We start from the raw sequence: 23,717 nt of genomic DNA, 5'->3' as shown, positions 1-23,717 counted from the left end.
GAATTAGAGTTTCCTCAGACTATATGCCCAGGAGTGGGATTGTTGGTATTTCTATCTTGGTAATATGGTAACTCTATTTTTTAGTTTTTTAAGGAACCTCCATACCATTCTCCATAGCGGCTGCACCAATTTACATTCCCACCAACAGTGTAGGAGGGTTCCCTTTTCTCCATACCCTCTCCAGCATTTATCATTTGTGGACTTTCCAGTGATGGCTATTCTGACTGGTGTGAGGTGATGCCTCATTGTAATTTTGATTTGCATTTTTCAAGAGAAATATTATTATTCTTACTTCACACTTAAGGAAATTGAGGCATCAGAGCATCGAAGTAACTCATTCAACTCAGACATCTAGGCAAGGGCTTCAAACCCAGATCTGTCTGACCCCCAAACTGATGTTCTCTCCAACATACCTCACTGCTTCCTTGGCTCCTGATTTTCCCCTTCCGTGGAAACCCATCTTTCAGAAGTTTCTGCCTGTAGTTATGTTCTATCCTTCCTATAAGTTCATGTCCACTATGAGGCCCTTGCCTAGCATTTGAAGATGACTTCCTCCTCTATAGCCACTCTACACTGATGCTTTGTGCCTCCTGTTTAATGCTTGACTTCTTATAATTTGTGCTCTCAGCACAATACCTTGTACAAAGTATACCCTCAAACGTCTGTGCCTAGGGTTGGTTTAAAGGAAACTTAGGGGCTTTGGCTGCATTTGAAAAGCTAAGTTAGATCAAGAAGAAGGAACAGTGAGAGATGGCTCTATACTCTGTTTCTTATTCTCAGGCTTCTCACGGGAAATGGCAAAGAATCAAAACTTGTTGGAAGGCTAAAATAGGTACTGGAGAGGGTTTAAAACCAGAAATCCCTGGCACTAAGGTCTGCAAGTGTTTGAAGTAATGTAGATGATCATAGAAGTATATTCCTGGAACCTATGAGTTGTTAGCTTAGCAGGCGAAACAATGGTAAAAGAAGGTCAAGGTCTTAAGTGTTATTTCTAGGAGGACTAATGAGCTTTGCTTTGGTCCCCTAATTCTGTGGTAGTGTGGTTATTTAACTCACACTAGTTATTTGGTCCCACTCACTGAGATCCTGGACACAATGGGGAGTGGATGAGTGATGCGTAAATTGCACTCATCCATCTCCCCTAGCTGGTTAACAAAGCATGGCTTAAAACATGTAGCTACTAGGGCAGGAGGATTATTTTACCAGTTTCTGGGAGGGGAGCCAAGCAGACCACATATTAAATGTTGAAGATGGCTGAATTGCTTTTTTCAAAGGATAACTCCTTTCTGAGGGCTTTTGAAGCAAGTCCTTATGAGGAGGAGAGCAGGCTGTGAGTGTAGGGCAATGTATGGGCATGGGAGAAACTTTTCTCTGCACCCTAAGTATAAAACTCAATGGGGTCTTATTCTAGCAGGCAGCAAAAGGCTTCCAAGCACTAGTCTAACTCATTCCAATGAAATTTGAATTGTTGAGTGGATCACATGCTTTGAGACTATAGGTGGTAGGAGTGGAGGTGGAGAAGGGAAGGGACAGGAAATGTCACTTCTTTCACAGTGTGCTAACTTGACGATGCTTCTCAGGTCTAGCTTATCAGCAACCACTCTAATTTGACTCTGATTTTATCCTTGCCTCTTCTTGTAAAGGTTTCTTTTTCAGAATTTTCAGCCAACAGCTTCCCAACTGTCATTTACAATTTACGGAAAGACAGAAGGTAGAATAGTTGTCAGCAAGCAGCATAATTATGTGCCAGGAAGTGACATGGCAAATAGTCTAGCCTGGCAAGTGCTAGACAGCTCTTTCCCTGTCTTCTAGCTTAAGGCAGAAGCAGAACTGTAATACCTGCTGATTTTTCTGTGCCTTATTTTACACTTGGAGTTAGATTACTAAGGAGTATTTGGTCAGGAGAATAGACAGAAATTTATTTTTATTATGCAGTCCTGTGCTCTACGGTGTGCTATGGCATGCTATGCTATGCTATGTTATGTGTTGTGTTATGTTATGAAATGCTGTTGTGTAATCCAGTGGTCTTAAAATGTGGCCCCTGACACAGCTGGAGCTGCATTACCTGAGCACTTGTTAGAAATGCAATTTCCTGTAAGCCATCCAAGACCTACTGAATCAGAAACTGTGGGGCTAGTGCCTAGCAGTCTGAATTTTAATAAGTCTTCCAGGTGATTCTGATCTATGCTCTAGTTTGAGAACTACTGGTGTATAATAGATGGCAAGTAATCCTGCCTTGTTTTACTTGTTTATCAGTTACAGGTACAATTAGCTGCAAAAACAAAAACCAAAAAAGCAAATAGTGGCTATGTAAGTAAGAAAGAATTTCAATATTCTCACAAAACAAGAAATACCAAGGAAGACAGTCCAGATTGTTATCCAGGGCTCAAGGATGATGTCTAGGGATCCAGGCTCTTTCCAGCTTCCTATTTTGCCACTCTTAGTGAGTGGCTTTTTCAGGACAGTTGCAAGATGGCTGCTGTGCCTCCAGTCATTACTTCTGTGTTCCAGGCAGCGAGAAGAGAGAAGAACAAAGGGCTTCTCCTATTTTTATACAGGTAAAGTAACTCTGCTCAGGAATTTCTGCCTTTATTTCATGGCTAAAACCATACCATACAGCCAACTCTAACAACATTGGAAGTTAAATCAACTTCAGCTTTCAGTCTTTATAATAGAGAAAATCAAGGGAAAAAGGATGGAGGTGAGAATAATTTGGGGGAGGCCAGTGCATACTATCTCCTTCAACTTGTGACTTGTAACTAATTTTCCTTTCTTTCTTTCTTTCTTTCTTTCTTTCTTTCTTTCTTTCTTTCTTTCTTTCTTTCTTTCTTTCTTTCTTTCTTTCTTTCTTTCTTTCTTTTTTGTTGAAATTCTTTGGGTAGGTCATGATGGAAAAGCCATCATCCAAATGTTAATAGGAAAATAAGATCAACAAATTGTCTTTCCATTTACACTTTAATTCTGAAATCTAATTCATTAAGGAAAACTCAAGTTTTATGTCTAAGCAGTTATTTTACATTAGGTTAAATGTTTGGCTGAGTTTGCCCTCTTGAGATTTGTTGAATGGAAGATTTATAAAATAAGAAATCATGTGAAATAGTGGACAACTGCATGTATTTGAGCTACTTATAGTGGAGAGTCTGAAAATTTGAATATTTCAAGATACGCATCTGTTATTTCTTTAAAATGTAAATAATAATTAGAATTAGGCTCTAGGGCTGTCACATATAATTTCTTTTTATTGTAATGCATGGTAATTGACTTATTTATAGTAACAGTTGTTTCCAAATTAGTATGACAGTGTTATAGCTATTTATAAGTCTCTGCAATCTTATTTATTTCTCAACAGAGCCGTTCCTTTTGTATTTTAAATGGTAAATTGGCCAGGACTCTGTTCAAAATATTACCAATTTTGATTTACTGCCATGCAAGTATGTGAGCTATTGTTGGACTCATTGAGGTTACCATGGTAATTAATCATCTAGCTGGCAGGAAGAAGCTGAGGACCAGAGAAGATCAATGTGACTAGGGTACAGGGAACTAAACATGTCAGAACTAGAGTCAAAGCTGAGATGGCTGGATGCTAAGTCCTGTGTTCTTTTCACATTCTCTGTCTCTAACTTCCAAAGTTCTAGTTTTCACTCTTCAACAAATGTCTATAATTGAAACAGCCTCTTAGCACTCCCTTTTTTAATCCCTGTCCTTCTAGATCAGGGGTTGACAAATTATAGCCAGTGGGCCAAATCTGGCCCATCACCTGTTTTGGTAGGGCTCATGAGCTAAGAATGTTTTTTACATTTTTAAATGTTTAGAAAAAATGTCATGACGTGAAAATTATATGAAATCCACATTTCAGTGCCCACAAGTAAAATTTTGTTGGAATACTATCATGCCCATTTGTTTAACAAGTTGTTTATGTCTGCTTTCAGGCTTTCATAGCAGAGTGGAGTAGTTGCAACAGAGACTCTGTGGCCTGCAAAGCCTAAAATAGTTACTAACTGGCCCTTTACAGAAAATGGCTGACCCTGCTCTAGATCAATCCTGATCAAGGGGGCTTTTGGATGTAGAGAGAAAGGGAAGCCCTCTTGTCTGAAATGCTAACTTAGACACCTCTGATCAGTCTTTCCTGCTTTTCTGACATTTTTCATAGTCACTTCTCTTTCTGCAGTTGAGTCATGCTTGGACATAAAAGGTGGTAGTTTGTACCTATGCTATCAAATATAGCAGATGCTAGCACTGAGCACTTGAAATGTGGCTAGTACAAACTGAGATATGCTATAAGTGTAAAGTATACACCAGATTTTGAAGAATTGGTACAAAAAAGAATGTAAAATCTCTCATTAATATTCTTTATATTGATTACATATTGAAATGATAATGTTTAGGATATATTGAATTAAATAAAATACTCACCTGTTTCTTTTTACTTTTTAATGTGGCTACCAGAATAATTAAAATTAAACATATGGCTTGTGTTATATTCCTTTGGACAGTGCTGGTTTGAATTCTTTCACTTCCTTTTTTCCAAAGGAAATAGAATTCTCTTTCTTCTTTATTTTGGTCAAACTTGTATTTTATTTTTTCCAGCTTTTTTGGGATATAATTGACAAATAACACTGTATAAGTTTAAGGTGTACAACATGATGATTTGATACATGTATATGTTGTGAAATGGGGTTAGTTAACACATCCATCACGTGACATGGTTACCATTTTGTGTGTGAGAATATTTAAGATCTACTTTCTTAGCAAATTTCAAGTATACAATAGTGTTGTTAACTATAGCCACCATGGTGTATATTAGACCTCCAGAACCGATTCATCTTATAACTGAGCTAGTTTTCCATTAGTAAATCTCTATTGAGTGACTAGAAACACAGTAACAGATGCTGTATCAGAGTTCACCACCTTCTTGTTTCTCCATGAGCCACTTCTGTCACTTTGGACAGAAAGTTTTCTTCTTTACCAGGCAGGTAAACAGAACAGTTTAATGGCGGACAAGTATCTCCAAACTTGTTGGGTTACCAGTAAAATTAATTATTTACTGCTATACCAGTTATTGAAAAATGTTATTTTTCTAAAGGGAGAAAGTGTTAAAAAATAACATTTTTCAAGTTACAGAGGTTAAAAATACCAAGACATTTTATTAACACAAGTTTTCCCGCTGGTACTTCTATATTTTGCAAACTTTATAAATTACAGCATGGGATATAGAAACAAATGTAGGTCAGGGGTTTCTTTTTACAAACTTCAACATGGCAAATGATTTACAAACTTCAACATGGCAAAAGATTCATAGTTAGCAAAAATTTAGAATTGCAAATACCTAGAGGATGTCATTTTACCTTGCTATTATACTTTCAAATCACAATTAGGATAATATGCTAATTCTTATTTGATATTTTTAAAAATATACTTTATTTTTTAGAGCAGTCTTAGGTTCACAGCAAAACTGAGCAAAAGATATAGAGATTTCCCATGTAGCCACTGCTCCCCGTCCCACCAACATGCACAGCCTCCCTCATTATCAACGCCCCCACCAGAGCGGTAGATTCGTTACAGTTGATGAGCCTGCATTGACACATCATTATCCATAGTTTACATTAGGGTCCACTCCTGGCGTGGTACATTCTATGGATTTGGACAAATGTATAATGACTTGTATCTACATTATAGTATATGGAGTAGTTTTTACTGCCCTAAAAATCCTCTGTGCTCCACCTATTCATTCCTCTTACTTGATTTTTAAATCTGCACAACTCATATCAATACTTTCATTTCCATTCAGCCAACTTTCTTTAAATTTTAGTTTTTACTTTTTATCAGTTATTCCTGTTTGTATTTTAAAGAGTCAAATATTTCCTAAGACTTATTATGACTAAATATAAGTTCCTAGCCCCTCTCCCCAACCTCCACTTCACTCCTTTAACTTCTTTGGAGGCAACATTTTCAACTTCTTAATTTTTAATTTTTTTTTGTATTGTAGCTTTAAATTACATGCTTATATTGCTACCCTTAAATGTTTTTAATTTGTAGGAACTATCTACAAATTAAAGGATCAGTATCTAAGGATCAGTATCTAAGGAGTCATGTTGAGCAAAAACTTGGCAAACATGTTGGTAATTTTAAATAACCAATGACTGTCTAAAAATAACCCCACAATTACAAGAGCAATAGTGACAATTGGGGGGTAGGATTAAAAATAAAGTGGAATTAAATATTATATGACCTATCATGGAGCATTGGGGATATACTTATGTAGTTAAAGGGTTCTAAGTACTTTGAATTGTCAGCAGGAGTCCAAACATGTGATTATACTCAAAATATTAAAATCAAGTAGGTATATTAAATCTTTCTACTAAAATAATTGATATAAAATATAAACATCTTCCAAATAAATGGAAAATAGAAAAAGAGGAAAAAAGAAGCAAAGAAAAATCTAGGTAGCTCGAACACTCAAAATAATGAAAAGAAATCCACATATGTCTGTAGTAGCAATAAATATACATGGTTCAGCGTTCCTTATTGAAGACAGAACTTCTTAGATTAGATAAAACCCAAAGTTCTAACTATGTGCTGTTTATAAGAGACACGTGTAAAGCATAAAGACACAGAAATGTGTAATGTTTTAAATGTGAATGTAAAAGGATAGAAAAAGAACAACCAAGTGACTATTTGTTCAACAAATAATGAAAGTTCCTGGGTGACAGAAACTGTTTTTCTCCTTTTATTAATAGACTTCATGTTTATAGCAGTTGTAGATTCCCAGCAAAACTGAGCATAAAGTACAGAGAGTTCTCATTTACCCCCTCTCTCCCTTCCCACAGCCTCTCCCACCATCAGCATCCTTCACCAGAGTGGTACATTTGTTACAGTCAGTGAACCAACATTGACACATAATTGTCACCCAAAGTCCATAGTTTATATTAGATATCACTCTTGGTGTTGTACAGTCTATGGATTTTAACAAATGTATAATGACGGATATCCACTATTACAGTATCATATAGAATAATTTCACTTCCTTAAAAATCCCTTGTGCTTCACCCATTCACTGAGACTGTGTTTTGTATTTATCCTTTTTATTTGCTATAGAGCCATGATTATATTAGGGGTCTGAAAGTCTATGCTTGAATTTAACTGTTTTACTGGGTCTCTTCTGATTGAATTCATGATAATCAGAGAAAATGAAAAATTTTTGGCAGTTCCAAATACTAGATCTTTAATGGCAATGCTGCTGCTGCTGCCACCAAATATCCTAAGTCTCTTCCAAACAATTTTCAGAAAATGGCATTTCTTGCACAAACAGAAAATAAATCTTTTCAGTTTTATCTTCTAGAATTAGGAATGATTAGCCCACTGTCTCAAAATGTCCTTCCAACATGTTATATGTAGGAATAAAATAATTTGAGTATTCTGTGAAGGATTATCAAAAAATCTTAAAATTTTTTGAGTTTGTGATTATTGTTAAAAGAACTATCACAAGTTGGAGCCCTATGTGACAACCATCAAAGATGATTGAACAGAAAGACCATCATCCATCAAGTTAACAATTCATCCATTGATTTCAACAAAAGATTTCTATGATATTTATAGACCTAAATTATACTCAAATTCTCTGTCTTAGTTTTCTATTATGTGTAATAAACTGCTCCAAAACCTAGTGGCTTAAAGCAACAAACATTTATTATCTCATAGTTACTGTGGATTGAGAATTTGAGAACATCTTAGCTGTGTAGTTCTGACTCAGGGCCTCTCATAAGGTTTCAGTCAAGATGTCAGCTGTGACTGCTGTCATCAGATGGCTTGACTGTGGCTGGAAGATTCACTTCCAAGATGGCTCACCCACATGGCTATTGGCAGGAGGCCTCAGTTCCTTGCCACATGGGCCTCTCCAGTTGCTGCTTGAGTGTCATGATGCCATGGAAACTGGATTACCCTAGAGTGAGTGATCCAAGAGAGAGTGAGACAGAAGCTGCAATGTCTTTATGACCCAGACTTTCAATGTCATATTCCATCACTTCTGTAATATCTTATTGATTATATATATAGGTCAGCCCTAGTCAGTGTGGGAGCAGACTGTTCAAGGGTATGAACCAGGAGATGGGGATTACCAGGGTATCATGTTGGAGATCACATCCTGAGGTATAGGTATCAAACTAGTGTTTAGAAAAGATAGAAGCAACATTTTTAGGAACTGAAAGAATTTAGAATTTTATCACTGTTTTCATTTTCTCTGTCTTCCATAATGACATTTTTAATTTAAATTAGCATTTTGACTTTTCCTTAATTCCCACCTTCTCTAGATTTATTAAGCCTGAAGTTCTTGAAAGTTATGAAAACTGGTAAAATTTAAAGGTTTGCCCACTTTTACTGTGTAGAAATATTGAGGAGTTAATGGTCACTCTGGCATGACTATCTCTCTATATATAACTTGATAAGAATATGTGTACCTCTTTTGAAGTGAAAACTACCTTCCATCCCTACAATAATTGTCTTCATTTTATATGTAGCTTTCCCTAAAGACAGAGGTCATCTCTTATGTCAAAGTTTTAGCTGTTTCAATGCGATTGAGGCTGCATTAAGCATGAGGAAAATGTTTCATTTAAAAAAAAAATCTTCCTATCTTCTAATCTGAAATTTTTCTGTAGTTCAATGAAATTAATGCCTTTAACATTTTCCAACCATACTACAACCAGAGCAGAAAGTGCTTTTATATTTTTAAGGGAATGCTGTGTGAAAACCAGCCTCTAATTGTCTAAATGGAGACATTAGAGAATCAAATACCTCATCCCTTTCCAAAGGGCCGCTTCCATGGGGTGATATAAGCTTTGAAAAGTGGATGCTATTTTATGAAATTGGTGGCTTATGATACATTAAAATCTAGAAAGTCTGCATTTCCTTTCAAATTGAGGTCTTGAAAGTAATGCTCTCTACTTAAAGCTGCATTATTTTAATAAAACTTCAGGTATAATTATTTTAAAATCACCATCATCCTGCGTTTAAATGAAAATCATAAAAACTAGACTTAGAACTTCAGAACTGAAAGTATGAAAGCTGCTAGAGTCTATTTCATATAATCTTTAAAGTGATTTAAATTAAATAAATAGCTGCCACCATCACCAAACCTCACTCCACATAATCTTGTGTGAATCCCTTTCACAAGCCCCTAGAGCCTGCACATGACCATTTTTACTTGGAAATCTTCATGGTCACCCACTCCTCTGGGTTAGAGAACAAAGGAGAGGGCTTTGTTTTCAGAAGGTTACGGTTGTTTGCAAGTTTTGTGTCTCAAATGTCCCCCATGTCTCACCAGTATGTGAACTGAGTTCATTCCTAGACTCCTGAATTGGAAACTGCCAATTGCCCAAGTGGCAGACTCTTCTTGTACTTTCCTAAAAGCAGGCTGGTGGGATAAAGCGTGTCCCACAGGAAATCAGAGCTGATGTCTTTGAACTTGCTGTCCTTCTTGCAGCAGTGTTATTCCCTCTGAAACACAGCTCAGCTGCTCTGCTGGAACCCAGTGAGGAAATCCAGAAGGATGGGCTGTTGTCCAGGGCATGGAGATCACAGGCAACCCTTGCCTGCTGATCTCCATTACCTTCCTTGGGACTTTGGCTGGGCTATTGGAAATGCATATTTCTTTCTGATGGTAGGGCTAAGCAGATAGGATTTGATCTCAGAGCTATTGGTGGTTGTCTTTTTCACCACTTGGGAAGAACTGTCAGAGAATAAAACCAAAAAATATGAAAACAAATAAATGTATGTATATGCATGACTTGGACATTCTGCTGTATACCAGAAATTGACACATTGTAATTGACTATACTTCAATTTAAAAAAAAAAGAAAGAAAGAAAATAAAGCTAACACAGAGAAAAAAGGGCCAAAAAATAGAATGAGATTTTTTTCTGGGCTCCTGACAGATAACTCAGATTTGTCAATAAAACAAGCCCCCCAGTTCCCCCTTCTTGTGCTTAAGCAAATTTGATCTGAGTTTTGGTCACTTAGACCCCAAAAATATTTATTATAGCAGCAATTATGAGGTGAAAGTATTGTTCGTAAAAATAAATATTATCTCTTGAAGTTTCAACCAATAGTGAGGGAAGAATTGGATTGTATTTTTCACTGAGCAGTGGCTGAGAAAAACTCATAGATTTCCAAAGTAAATCCTTGGTATGGCTTTTTGAGGTGCTACAAAAAGAATACAAATGAGATTATACATAATTGGAAAAACACAGACAATGGAGTAAGCAAAGACTAATAGTAATATAAAGAGGTTTGGATTTGCTCAATTGCTGAATTAAGATCGGGGAAAGCTAGTAAATTTAGTCCACAAATGCTTTGAGGCAAGACTGAATAGGAGAGACCCTTTCTTTTAAAGGAATTTCAAGAGAGCCATCTAGTGAAATAAGAACAGTGGATAAAATCAGGACCGGTTGCCTAGGTCAGTTTTAGGATGTGAATGGTTGGTTAGGGACTGGTAGGGATGAAGGCATTTGTCCTATGACTTTGTTCTACGTTCTACTGTCCTACGACTGAGACACCAAGTCTCAAGACTCGTTAAGCTACCAGGCCAGATAGAGGTTTAAGAACCAGATTAAAATAAAAGGGAATTTTAAATTCTTTGCCCGGTTTTTGCTTTTTGTGTCATGGAGCAACATCTTATTTATGGTCTCTGCTCACATGCTACAGCCAGTGATGTGGCAAAGCCCTTGGGACAAACATAGGAAAAGCATCCTGTGCGTGTGTGTTGTATTTTATCAGGGCACAAGAGCTGTCATAGTGTACTTTAATTATTATTCTGTCTGTCTTTTGGAGGGCTTTTTGGTGAATTGAGAAAGAGAGAAAAGCTGATTTCTGGGCTCATGCTGTAGATACTGGGCAGTGTTTCGCAGAAGCAGCAGAGAGAGGAGAGGTGATTTCACCACCTACGTGATGAAAATACTCTGAATTCGAATTTAGAGAATCCACAAATGTTACTTGCCCCATCCCTGCTTCACCTCTGAAGCAAGTGCCAATGAATGTCTCTCCCCAGTTCCATTTCTAGCTATAAAATAGCCCTTTTTGTGACTCTCCCACCCCATCCCCGGCCCTGTCAAGGCCATCCTAATGCTTAGGGAAGAGAGAGGAAATTAAAGGAAAGACAAAGAAGATAAAATTCAAGACATTCCTTCTCTAGATCCTTGAAGGAAAAGGATATGTTTTAGGCAGGCTTTCAAATAATAGAAACTGTGATGGCTGATCTGGGCAAAACGGGGAGTAGGATAATCCCTACGGAAAAAAAGGGGGAAACTGAGTCAAGAAGCCTAAGTGCATTTCAAAGGACCCAGTGCTGCTTGTGTGAGTGTCAGGCAAGGGCTTCAAATTATCTGGTTGGCAAATTCTCAGTCCCTGTTTCGCCCTTCAACCATGTTTCCTAACATCTGAATTACTCAGTCACATTTAGCGCTGGAATGTGAATTAGAGCAATGTAGAACTAGGAGTATTTCCAATTCCCAGCCTAAAACTTTGCTTTGGTGTCTGAGAGAAGCAACAGATTCACATATCAGAATATATTTGCGTACAAAAGCGTTCATCAGTGTTTGCGCTCCGCCTCAAGATATAACTTGAATTACACTGGAAAATCATGTATTTAAGAATATGTGTCTAATAAATTCAGTGTAATCTAGGAAAACAAGACCTGTTATTAGGCTGATGTGCTGGCTGACCATTCATTTTCCTGGTCAAGACCTCAAGGCGTGGCAATTTAAGATTTAGCTCTGAAACAAGCAGCCTTCTCGCCTTGGAAACCTTTTCCCCTCTTCTGCTGCTAGGTCCTCCAGCCCTGTTCAAGCACTGTGCATAATAGCTTCTTGTGAGGAAATGACATTTAGAGCGCTTTTGATCTGTCAGGATAATACCAGGGTTTTAAAAATCACATGTTATGTTAGTGAGGCCTTTTCTTCCCTTAAGTCTCAATTTTTCTGCTTCCAAGGTTGAAAATATGTTTAAGAAACAATTTAAAATTGACACCAGTATTTGTGCAATTATTTTCTATCTAACAGTATTGATTTTCCGTTTGAAAATGACTTCTTAAATGGGAAAAATATAGCATTAAAAAATAGCCATGAATGATGGGCTTGCTTGTCATGCCTCATTTCCCTGAAGGATTCCTTTCCAAGTAGGTTACTGTGAGTGAAAGTAGATAGTTATTTACTGAGAAGACTGTTCTGCATTTTCACTTTCTTTCAAGTGCCTGACACATAGTAGTTGCTCAATAAATAACTATTAAATGTTTGAATGAATTAATGAGTGCCTGATGAATCACCCCTGCCTAATTATTTTACATTGAGCACCAGATCAATATACAAGTATTGTACTTTCTGGGGGAAAAAAATCGTTTAATTATCTTGAAAAGCTATCAGCATTGCTATGTATGTAGTTTTAATTTTAAAAATTGTTCTATTATGGAAAATTTCAAACATACCACAAAATTGGAAGAATTTTATGGTGAAAATTTGTATACCATCACCTAGATCTTGCCATTTATATTTTACTGTACTTGTTTTATCACCCATATCAAGTCATCTTATTTTTTGATGCATCTCAAAGTAAATTGAAGACATCCATCCACTCCCTCCATATACTTCAGCATTCATATTACCAATTAGAGTTTAGTATTTGAAGTTTTTCTTTTGATGTAAAATTTACATATAATGAAATGCATAAGTCTTAAGTGCACATCCACTAAGTTTCAATGAATACAAACCACCATCAAGATATAGAACATTGTTTTCACCCCAGAAAGTTCCTTCATGCCCTTTCCCAGGCAAACACTGTCCCCCTTTCACACCCTCTCCCCGACCAGGAAAACACTGTCATTGTTTCCCACTGTAGAGGAGATTTGCCTGTTCTTGAACTTTCTATGAATGGAATTATACAATATATATCCTCTTGTGGATAGCTTCTTCCACTCAGCATAATGTTTTGGGGATTCATGCATACTGTAGTATATACTGGTAGCTCAATCCTTCTGTTGCTGAGTTATATTCCATCATCCGACTATAACGTAGTTTGCTTATCTATTGTCTTGTTGATGGGCACCTGAGCTGTTTCTAGTTTTGACTATTAAAAAGAAAGCTGCCATGAACATTTGTGCACAAGTCTTTTTGTGGACGTATATTTTTATTTCTCTTAAGTAATACCTAGGGGGAATTGCTGGCTCATAGGGTAGATGTATGTTTAGTTTTACAAGAAACAGCTAGACCTTTTGCCAAATGGGTTGAACACTTTTACAGTCATACAAACAATGTATGAGAGTTTCGACTGCCCCAAATCCTTGTCAACATCTGATATTGCGGTCAGACTTTTTAATATTACCCATACTGGTGGATGTGTATTTTAATTTGCATTTCCACAGTGACTAATGATGTCAAGTACTTTTTCATGTGCGTTTTAGCCATTAGTACATGTTCTTTTATCAAGTGCCTATTTAAATATTTTGCCCATTTAAAAATATTTTCTTTTTTATTATCAATTTTTAGGAGTTTTTTATATAGTCTGGATACCAATCTTTTGTCAAATATATGTTTTCTGAAGCTTTAGGGCTTTAGCTTTCATATTTAGGTCTAGGATATATTTCAGATTTATTTTTGTATATGGTGTGAAGTGGAGGCTTATGTTATTTTTTTCCCTTTCTCTATGGATATCTAATTATTCCAGCAGCATTTCTTGAAAAGACTGTTCTTTTCCCTTTGGATTCCTTTGGTGCCATTAGAAAAAATCAGATGACCATATAGTTTGAGGTCAATTTCTGGGCTATATTCAGTTCCAATTGATCTGTTTGTCAATCATTATGCCAGTACTACACTGTCTTGATAATTTTAGCATAAAAGTAAGTCATGAAGTCAGATAATGTATATTTGTTCTTTTTTTCAAAGTTGTTTTGGCTATTCTGTGCCCCTTGATTTTTCATGTAATTCTAGACTTAGCTTGTCAGTTTCTAGGAAAAGACTCTGCTGAAGGTTTGTTTGGAATTACATTGTGTCTATAGATTAATTTTGGGAAAACTGACATCTTGATAAAATTGAATCTTAGAATCTATGAAATGGTTTATCTCAACATTTATTTAGATCTCTTTAACTTCCTCAACAATGTTTTATATTTCTGATGTAGAGATCTAAGAAGTCTTTTGTTAGACTTACTATGTTATATTGTTTTATGATACATATGATATACAACATAACATGCTATATGTTAGACTCAGTCCGTAAGTTTTGACATTATAGATGGAATCAATTTTAAAATTTCGTTTTCTAATTGTGATATTACTTGAGTTTTTTAATTAACCTTGTATCCTATGACTTTCCTAAAAATCACTTTTTAATTCTAGCATTTATTTTGTGATTCTTTAGGCTTTTGTATATGGTCATGTCATTAGCAAATATAGACAATTTTACTTTTTCCTTTCTAATCTTTCTGCCTTTTATTTCTTTTAACTTTAACATTCTGCCTTATTGAATTGGCTAAGACCTCCTGTACAGTGCCTGAATTTTTTTCTGAGCCAAAAAATTCAGACTTTCACTATTAAATAAGAAGTTAGCTTCAGGTTTTTAAAAGATGTCCTTTATCAGGTTGAATTATTTCCCTTTTATTCCTAGATTTGAATTTTTTTCTGCATCTATTCAAATTACCATATAGTTTTTCTCCTTTGTTCTGTTACTATGGTGAATTACTTTGACTGATCTTTAAATATTAAACAATTTTGCATTCCTGAGATAAACCCAACTTGGTCATCATGTATTATCCTTTGATATACTGTTGGAGTCCAGTTGCCAATATTTTAGGCGGTAGGTTAGGTTGTTTATTTGAGATTGTTCTTATTTTTTGAGGAAAGCCTGTATCACTATGAATTTCCCTCTTAGGGCTGTTTTTTGCTGCATCCCCATTTGCTAATATTTTGTTAAGGATTTTGTTTTTCATCTATGTTCATGAATGTTATCTCTCTCTAAATTTCTTTTTTGAACTGCCTTTATCAGGTTTTAGAATTATGGTGATACTGACTACACAAAATGAACTGAGCAGTGTTCACTCATCCTTTATTTTCTGAAAGAGTTTTGGTAAGATTGGTGTGATTTCCTCCATAAACATGTGATAGAATTTATAAGTAAAACTATCTGAGTTGAAGTTTCCTTTCTAGAAAGCTTTTTAACTATGAATTTAATTTCCTAATACATATAAGACTATTTTCTTTCATACCCATCCAGTCTATCAGAAAATACTATTTGCTTTACCTTCAAAATATATCCAGAATCTCACTTCTTCTTATCACTTCCTTGGCTACCATCTTAGACCAAGCATCCACGATCTCTTTCTGGATTATTGCAGTAACTGCCTTGCTGGATTTTTTTGCTTTTGCTTTTGATTCCCATACTCTGTTATCAATATAGCAGTAAGCCTGCCACTTAACATAAGTCAGATTATGTCACTCCACAAAACCCTCATCCAGAGTAAAAGTCAAATCCTTGCAGTAGCCTGTAAAGTTCCACATGGTCTAGCACTACACTACCCTTATCACCTCTTGTTCTTCTAATTTACCTCTTGCTTACTCCTCTCCATGCTGGACTTCTTGCCATTCTTTGAGCAAGCCAAGCATACTTTGTTCCAGGGCCTTTGCACATGCTTTCCTTCCTCTGCGCAGTACATTTTCCACCCAGATAACCACAAGTCTTGCTCCCGTATCTCTTTCAAGTCTTTGTGCAAGTGTCATCTTCTAATGGAGCTGTCTCTGCCCACCTAACTTAAAATCCCCAATGCCTCCTGGCACTCTCTGCCCTTCATTCCTTTTTCTTGTTCTATATATACTTATGACTTTCCAATGTACTATACCATTTACTTGTTTTGTTTATTTTTTATCTCTTCTTTCTATAAACTCTATGTGAGCTTAGATTTTTGTTCATTTTATGTACCATTGCATCCAAGAATCTAAAACAGTGCCTGGTAAATAGAAGCTAGCCCATAAATATTTGTATAAAGAATGAATTGTGCTCCCAGATTCATAACCTTGTCTAAATCACATAGTATTTTCAAGAGAGGAAAACTAATATATAAAATGTTTCCAAAACCATCTTTAATGATAGTACCTTTTCCCTGATACCCTTGACTTTCATCATTTAAAAAATCAGATTTTTTTGAGCCTGGATCTTTTGTAAATAAATGATATCATAAGACAGTGGTTTCCTTTCTTTGTTGGCAACAATCTCACAGGAATTATCCTCAGGAGCAGTGTGTTATTTTACAATAGTTGACAGAATTGAGAGATGAAGTTGCTAAATGAAAATTCTTTCTTGTCAATTCCACAACTCCTTCCCCATACTACAGTATTTTTCAGTATAGAACATCCCAACATAAATCTTACCATCCTTCTCATTTAATAAAAATATTAGGTAAGAAAGAGAGATGTCCTACTGTGAGTTTATGGTGATTTGAATAGACAAAGTTTGCAAACACCAGTATTTAAGCTATCCCTTTGTTTGATGCCCCTGAAGTTTTCATACTCTGAGACAAGGCATAATAATAAGATTTGGGGATTCAAAGAAATATGCTTTTCATTGAAACACGGAAAAGGGTGCTTCTGAAACGAGAGGTAAGAAAGAAGACCAGCTTTAATGCATATCTCAGGCAGATCACTTATAGGAGAGATTGCTTACATAAGTTGAGTTGAAATTGTTTTCCTCAAAACTACTTATGCCCATGTACTCCTTGGAAAGTCTTTGTATAACTCCAGTTTGGAGGCTGATGCCATGGTTTTAACTCCATTCTTCTGCAGCTTTGGTTCTCTTAAATCATTTTGGTAAACATGGGTTTAGTGGGAAAGACAGGATATTTATAATATAGATTTTTTAGTAACTGTTGGTTTGCCTAAGATTTTCTGTAAATCTGGAATGATGACTGTATAGTCTGAATTTGAATGCTTGTGAAGTGTTATCACATGTGTGACCAGTCTCCACCTAGAAAGCTGCCTTATCATCCTTCACAGGGTCTCTGGTGGGTTACAGAGCCTTCGTTGTGACCAATGAAAACTGCAGCTTCTTCTAACTACATTATAACCCAGGATATGTGGAAGCTTAAAAAGAATTTGATTGTAAGCTTCTAAATCAAAGCTCTCATTTCTTTCTAAATTTATTTAGAAACTTTCCATATAAAAAGAGAATCATATTGTACTTGTCTGTATAGGTGTATTTTTCCTGGTAGGTCATAGTATTTGCTATCTATTAACAATTATCTCAAAACTTACTGGCCTAAAACAACAAACAATTATCATTCCACAGTTTCTGTGGGTCAGAAATTCAGGAATGGTTTAGCTGGATGGGTTTGGCTTAGGTTGCATTTAAGACATGGGCTGCAGTCATCTGAAGGCTTGGCTGGGGCAGAAGTCATGAAATGACTGTAGGAAGGAGGCCTTAGTTTCTTGCTGTTGTTGGTGTGAAGTCCCAGTTTCTTGCCACGTGGGCCTCTCCATGGGGCTGCTTGAGTATCTACACAACATGGCTGCTGTCTTCCCCTGGAGGGGTGATCAAAGGAAGGAAGCAAGAAGGAAGTCACAATGCCTTTTATATCCTAACCTCAGATGTCATAGACTATCACTTCTATCATTCTACTCATTAGAAGCAAGTCACTAAATGCAGCCTACATTTAAGGGGAGAAAAATTAGTTTCCATGCTTTGAAGGAGGGAGTATCAAATAATTTGTGCACATATTCATACCACCACAGCTGTATACCTTGATCAAAAGTAGGCTGCTCTTCTTCTACTTAGGCTTTCTGTATTAGGTAAAGCCAGGATAGAATTACTATCTCTGTTTTCCAGAGGAGGCTTAAATACAGTGAATGACAGACCCACTTACAAAGTTAGAAAGTGATGGTCTGAGATTAGCTCTGGTCTTCTGAGAGCAGTAACTCCTTCTACTGTTTCATAGTAGTTTTCAACCCAATTATGTCAATAAACATTTGAAAATAAGTCTTTCTGTTAATAACTGACCAGTGCATGATTGAAAAATGACCATGCAACAATATGTTATGTATTTCTTTTACTTATTTGAGCACCATTAAAATATTTCATTGGGATAATATCCCCATTAACCAAAGAAGAAACAGATTCCTGTGTAAGGAACCATTTCCATGGAAATGATTTTCAGTTGTTCAGCATATCTTTCAAAATATTTGACGTGTTTGTCGAAAATGGTACACTGGAAAATAAAAGTTTGTTTTGTTTCCTTTTTTTGTTGTTCTTTTTGGTTTACACAAACTGCATTTTGGGGGGGTTTATATATATATGTATATTTTTATTGAGTTATAGTACAGACTTTACAATGTTGTGTCAATTTCTGGTGTACAGCACAATTTTTCAGTCATACTTGAATATACATATATTCATTTTCATATTCTTTTTCACCATGAGCTACTACAAGATCTTGTATATGTTTCCCTATGCTATGCAGTATAAACTTGTTTATCTATTCTATATATACTTGTCAGTTTCTACAAATCTTGAATTCCCAGTCTGTTCCTTCCCAACCCCCTGTTTCATTTTAATGGCTTGAACTTTTTTTTGCATTAATTCTACAAAGATTATTCAATTAACAAGTTTATAGCTAAGAGTTGGCAGAATGACAATGTGTGTACTCTTTACTGTCTTTTTTTTAACATTTTTTATTGATTTATAATCATTTTACAATGTTGTGTCAAATTCCAGTGTAGAGCACAATTTTTCAATTATACATGAACATATATATATATTCATTGTCACATTCCTTTCTCTGTGAGCTACCATAAGATCTTGTATATATTTCCCTGTGCTATACAGTATAATCTTGTTTATCTATTCTACAATTTTGAAATCCCAGTCTATCTCTTCATACCCCCTACCCCCTTGGCAACCACAAGTCTGTATTCTATGTCTATGAGTCTATTTCTGTTCTGTATTTATGCTTTGCTTGTTTGTTTTTTTAGATTCCACATATGAGCGATCTCATATGGTATTTTTCTTTCTCTTTCTGGCTTACTTCAGTTAGAATGACATTCTCCAGGAGCATCCATGTTGCTGCAAATGGCATTATGTTGTTGGTTTTTATGGCTGAGTAGTATTCCATTGTATAAATATACCACATCTTCTTTATCTAGTCACCTGTTGATAGACATTTAGGCTGTTTCCATGTCTTGGCTATTGTAAATAATGCTGCTATGAACATTGGGGTGCAGGTGTCATCCTGAAGTAGGGTTCCTTCTGGATGTAAGCCCAGGAGCAGGATTCCTGGATCATATGGTAAGTCTATTCCTAGTCTTTTGAGGAATCTCCATACTGTTTTCCACACTGGCTGCACCAAACTGCATTCCCACCAGCAGTGTAGGAGGGTTCCCCTTTCTCCACAGCCTCTCCAGCATTTGTCATTTGTGGATTTTTGAATGATGGCCATTCTGACTGGTGTGAGATGATATCTCATTGTAGTTTTGATTTGCATTTCTCTGACAATTAGTGATATGGAGCATTTTTTCATGTGCCTGTTGATCATTTGTATGTCTTCCTTGGAGAATTGCGTGTTTAGGTCTTCTGCCCATTTTTGGATTGGGTTGTTTATTTTCTTCTTGTTGAGTCGTATGAGCTGCTTATATATTCTGGAGATCAAGCCTTTTTCAGTTTCATTTGCAAAAATTTTTTCTCATTCCATAGGTTGTCTTTTTGTTTTACTTATGGTTTCCGTTGCTGTGCAGAATAGAGAGCCCAGAAATGAACCCACAAACTTTTGGTCAATTAATCTTCAACAAAGGAGGCAAGAATATACAATGGAATAAAGACAGTCTCTTCAGCAAATGGTGTTGGGAAAACTGGACAGCAGCATGTAAAACAATGAAGCTAGAACACTCCCTTACAACATACACAAAAATCAACTCAAAATGGATCAAAGACTTAAACATAAGACAAAATACAATAAACCTCCTAGAGGAAAACATAGGCAAAACATTATCTGACATACATCTCAAAAATGTTCTCCTAGAAGAAATAAAAGCAAGAATAAACAAATGGGACCTAATGAATCTTTACTGTCTTTAGAACATCATTACACTGTCCTAAAAGGTCAGGCATTATAAGAGGTACTGATAATTTGGGTCCTTGTTAGCAGCAAAGATAGGAAAATAACTGAAATAATTATTTCTCAACTGTTCACAAAATAGTTGAAATTTGATTTCAGACTCAATATTATAGTAGATTTTTCTCTGTGTTTATAAACAATGGTTGATCTTGGCCCTAGAAAAGCTCATGCAATTTTTGAATAGATAATACTCCTGTGTGTCACTAGCAGATTTTCTGAATCAGTCTTTGGAAAAATAATGGCCTGGTAGGAATGTCATAAAACCAGTCGATATGTGCTCCCACAGAAGGCTCTCAGTATTTGTCACTGGTTTTGTTATAGTGGCTCAAAAAGGGAGTTTTCTATTTGGTCATGCACTTGGTTCTTTATCCTAGTCATATGACTACAAACAGCATACTTCTCCTGTAGCAAATCTCCCAAATTATAACATTCTAAGTCAATCTTCTAAATTAAAAATCCCTTTGCTAATGGGAGGAGCACTTAGGGGAGGCACTTGGGGGAGGTACTTTACTGAACTTTCATGCCATAAAATACAAGTATCTTTATGTCTTTTGGTTTCTCTCCTGAGTTATCTATCCTATTAGTCAACTCAAAGTGTATTATAAAATGAGCATACCTGCTCCTCAACTACATTTCTATTGACATATTACAAGATGAATGTTTGTCTCTGGCAGGAAGAGGTTGCAACAATAACACATAATTTATCAGCACTGACAGGTGCGTGGTCTTTGGGGAAGGCTGAGTTAGGGGGAGAAGAGAGGCAGGATCTTATTGCTGAGCTTTATGTTTCGAACAGTGCTCTCTAGTCCCAGTACAGTACCTGAGCACCCTGTGCAGTGATGGGTACCCTCTGATTGGTCGCACTCCAAATTGGCAACCCTTTGTTAAGGGCAGGGCTGGTGCAGTAAAGATTGAGCATAGAAAGAATGACCAAGAGAGGCAGGTAGCAACCGCATATTAGAAGGCAAGGAGGGAAGTCGCCAGCGTCCCCTCGGAGTCTTGCTCTTCCAGAGTATTTGCTGCGCAGTTGCGATGCCTGTGGAAGCCGAAGCCGCACTTCCTGCATGGCCCCTCCAGCCAGCGGGGCACCTCAGATGAGAGCTGCACCCAGGCCAGTGTCAGCACCTCAGCCGCCAGCAGTGGCTCCACCATCTGCTATTGGCTCCCCTGCTGCTGCACCCTGGCAGCCAGGTCTGTTGGCCCAGATGGCAGCCACTGCAGCTGGCGTGGCTGTGGGTTCTGTTGTCTGCCACACGCTAGGTCGTACCATCACTGGGGGCTTGAGTGGCAAGAGTAATGCTGAGCCCTCAAGGCCTGACATCACTTACCAGGAGTCTCAGGGAGCCCAGCCCACACAGCAGGAGCAGTCTGGCCCATGCTTCTTTGAGGTGAAACAGTTTTTGGAGTGTACTTGTATTTTATGGCATGAAAGTCACCCAGAACCAGGGTGACTTTAAGCTTTGTGTAACCTTGCTGAAACAGTGCAGACTGGCGAATGGATTAGCTTAATCAAGAAGTTCCAGTTGAAGATGTGAAGAATCATCTCTCATGACCAAGTTGATTTAGCATAAAAATATAATTGATAGTGAAGATATAAAGTGTGAAACCACCAGTTAAACCTCTCTCTCCTCTATCATTAATAGCTTTTTTGCTTCCGAATTGCAGTGGAAGAGTGTGTTCTTGCTAAATAGAAGTTCATTGAGATGTATTGAGTTTGGGGCTGAGCAGATGTCTATGTGGCCTCTTAAACATGCTTTTCTTATGTTATTGTTTGTCAATGAATTAGAATAAAGTGATTTTCTTTCAAAAAAAAAAAAAAAAGAAGAAGAAGGCAAGGAGGATGGGTTGGCAAGGCTCATTTCTGGGCCCCAGGTTTAGACTGTGGTGACAGTCAGACTGCTGACTTTTTGGTAAGCAGGGAGTGTCTATTATTATTTTTAAATAACATTTGTTCTTGGCAAAATACAGATAAAAAGAAGAAAACAACCAAACAAAAAGGGTCATATTCTCACTGCTCAGAGAATCCATGTTAACATTTAAAAATGTACCAAAATTATCTTATGGTCATGTTTAGAAAATCTAAGAAAAACAGAAAGATGCAAGTAAATAGTGTGGGCATCTTTTCCTGCTCACCTTTCCAACTCAATCCACTTTCCAAAGATGACCACTGTTAACAGTTTCTTAGTATTTCTTAGAAAAACCTATCTGGGACTGAAGGAATAGAAATCAGCTCAAACTGAAAAAGATAAAAAGGAGCCCTTCCACCATTAAAGCTAGGGGGATAGACACAGATAAAATCAAATGCAAAGTTAACAGAAAACATTCTTTCTCCCATGATTATGCAGCAGCTGTAAAACGCTATAATGGCCCCTCTTTGAGTGGCTCCTGCTTTCTTACTGATGACTGCCCCAAAGCCCTACTTTGCTCTACGCATCTATTATCAAGAGACCCAATCTTGCTAAAGTCCCCTCATCTTAAGATAGCACTCAGTCTCCTAATGCTGCCTCGGGAAAGCAACCAACGAAGAACTGGTTGCCACTCCCTTGCACCCTCCTCAGAATCCTTCAGCAAGAACCCAAACCTTATAAAAGATATTTCCACCATTCTCCTGGAGGGCCCTGCCTCACTGCATCAAGACAATAAATCTGACCTTGTCATACTACTAGCTTATCCTTGGTGGTCTTTGGCTGTTTAGGCTTTAAGATAACAAATTTTCTATTTTCTACCTGCTTTTTAATTTACAAAAGCAATTTTCTTTACACACTAATGTCCACATGCCTTTATTGTTTAATATATCTTGGACACATAATCTGGACACATCTTGGACACATATCCATTTATATCAGAGCATTAAGATCTACTACTGCAAAGGTTCCATACTAAGAATGTACCATAATTTGTTTAAATATAAGTCCCCTATTGACACACACTTCAGATGCTATTGCAAAGAAGGTTGCAGTTAACATCTTAACACACATATCACCGTGAAGTTTTAGTTGAACTACCCAGCATCCACACCTAACTTCTCCCTTCTCAACGGTACCCAGCTTTTCTGTCTGAGGAGGATAGCCCATCCTTATCTCTGGGGATTGATTCTGATTGAGTTAAGCCATGTAACAAAATTAGAGGTATGCTTATGCCTTAATTTAGTATAATTAGGCTAACCATGAGCATTGTCACTTGGAACATTGACACCAAAGTGCTTTCTATATTTACAATATCTGTAAACCCAAATGGGACTGATAATCATAGTGACCACTATGGAAAACATTGGTTAGATAAAATTAACTCTGGAAATCAGAGTGGAGAAGAGAGAATCTTATCACATTGTTCAGCTGCTGGATCACCCAACCCTGAAGTCCATCTTAGGCAGATCTTATTGGTTCCCTACCCATATCCACTTGTCTTTACCACTTCAGTGCACACTGGCATGACTTCTAACTGTCAGTACTGAAATCTTTGCTTGAGAGGTTTCTCTTTGCTGGAGTCTCTTTTGCTGTTTGCATAGCAGCATGGAATGAATGACTGTCAGGGACAACTCTCAACCAGTGACTCATGGTATAAATACCCCTCCTGCCGGGGTGGATT

At 36.9% G+C, this 23,717-nt stretch overlaps 1 protein-coding gene across 1 annotated transcript; it reads left to right on the top strand.

Annotated features, from left to right (window-relative positions):
* The first annotated feature begins 20,895 nt into the window (after positions 1–20,895).
* LOC116150799 (coiled-coil-helix-coiled-coil-helix domain-containing protein 2-like) lies at positions 20,896–21,597 on the top strand. The gene has a single exon (XM_064482989.1). It carries the CDS (start codon positions 21,194–21,196, stop codon positions 21,578–21,580), a length of 387 nt encoding a protein of 128 aa, XP_064339059.1. The 5' UTR covers positions 20,896–21,193; the 3' UTR covers positions 21,581–21,597.
* Positions 21,598–23,717: the final 2,120 nt, after the last annotated feature.

This window comes from Camelus dromedarius, chromosome X, assembly GCF_036321535.1.
Source record: "Camelus dromedarius isolate mCamDro1 chromosome X, mCamDro1.pat, whole genome shotgun sequence".
Lineage (NCBI taxonomy): Eukaryota > Metazoa > Chordata > Mammalia > Artiodactyla > Camelidae > Camelus > Camelus dromedarius.
The sequence above is the reverse complement of the archived record's forward strand: the minus strand, read 5'-3'. Positions and strand labels throughout refer to the sequence as shown.

Excerpts from the sequence above, each read along its gene's own strand:
- LOC116150799 (XM_064482989.1), top strand. The coding sequence starts at position 21,194 with ATGGCCCCTCCAGCCAGCGGGGCACCTCAGATGAGAGCTGCACCCAGG.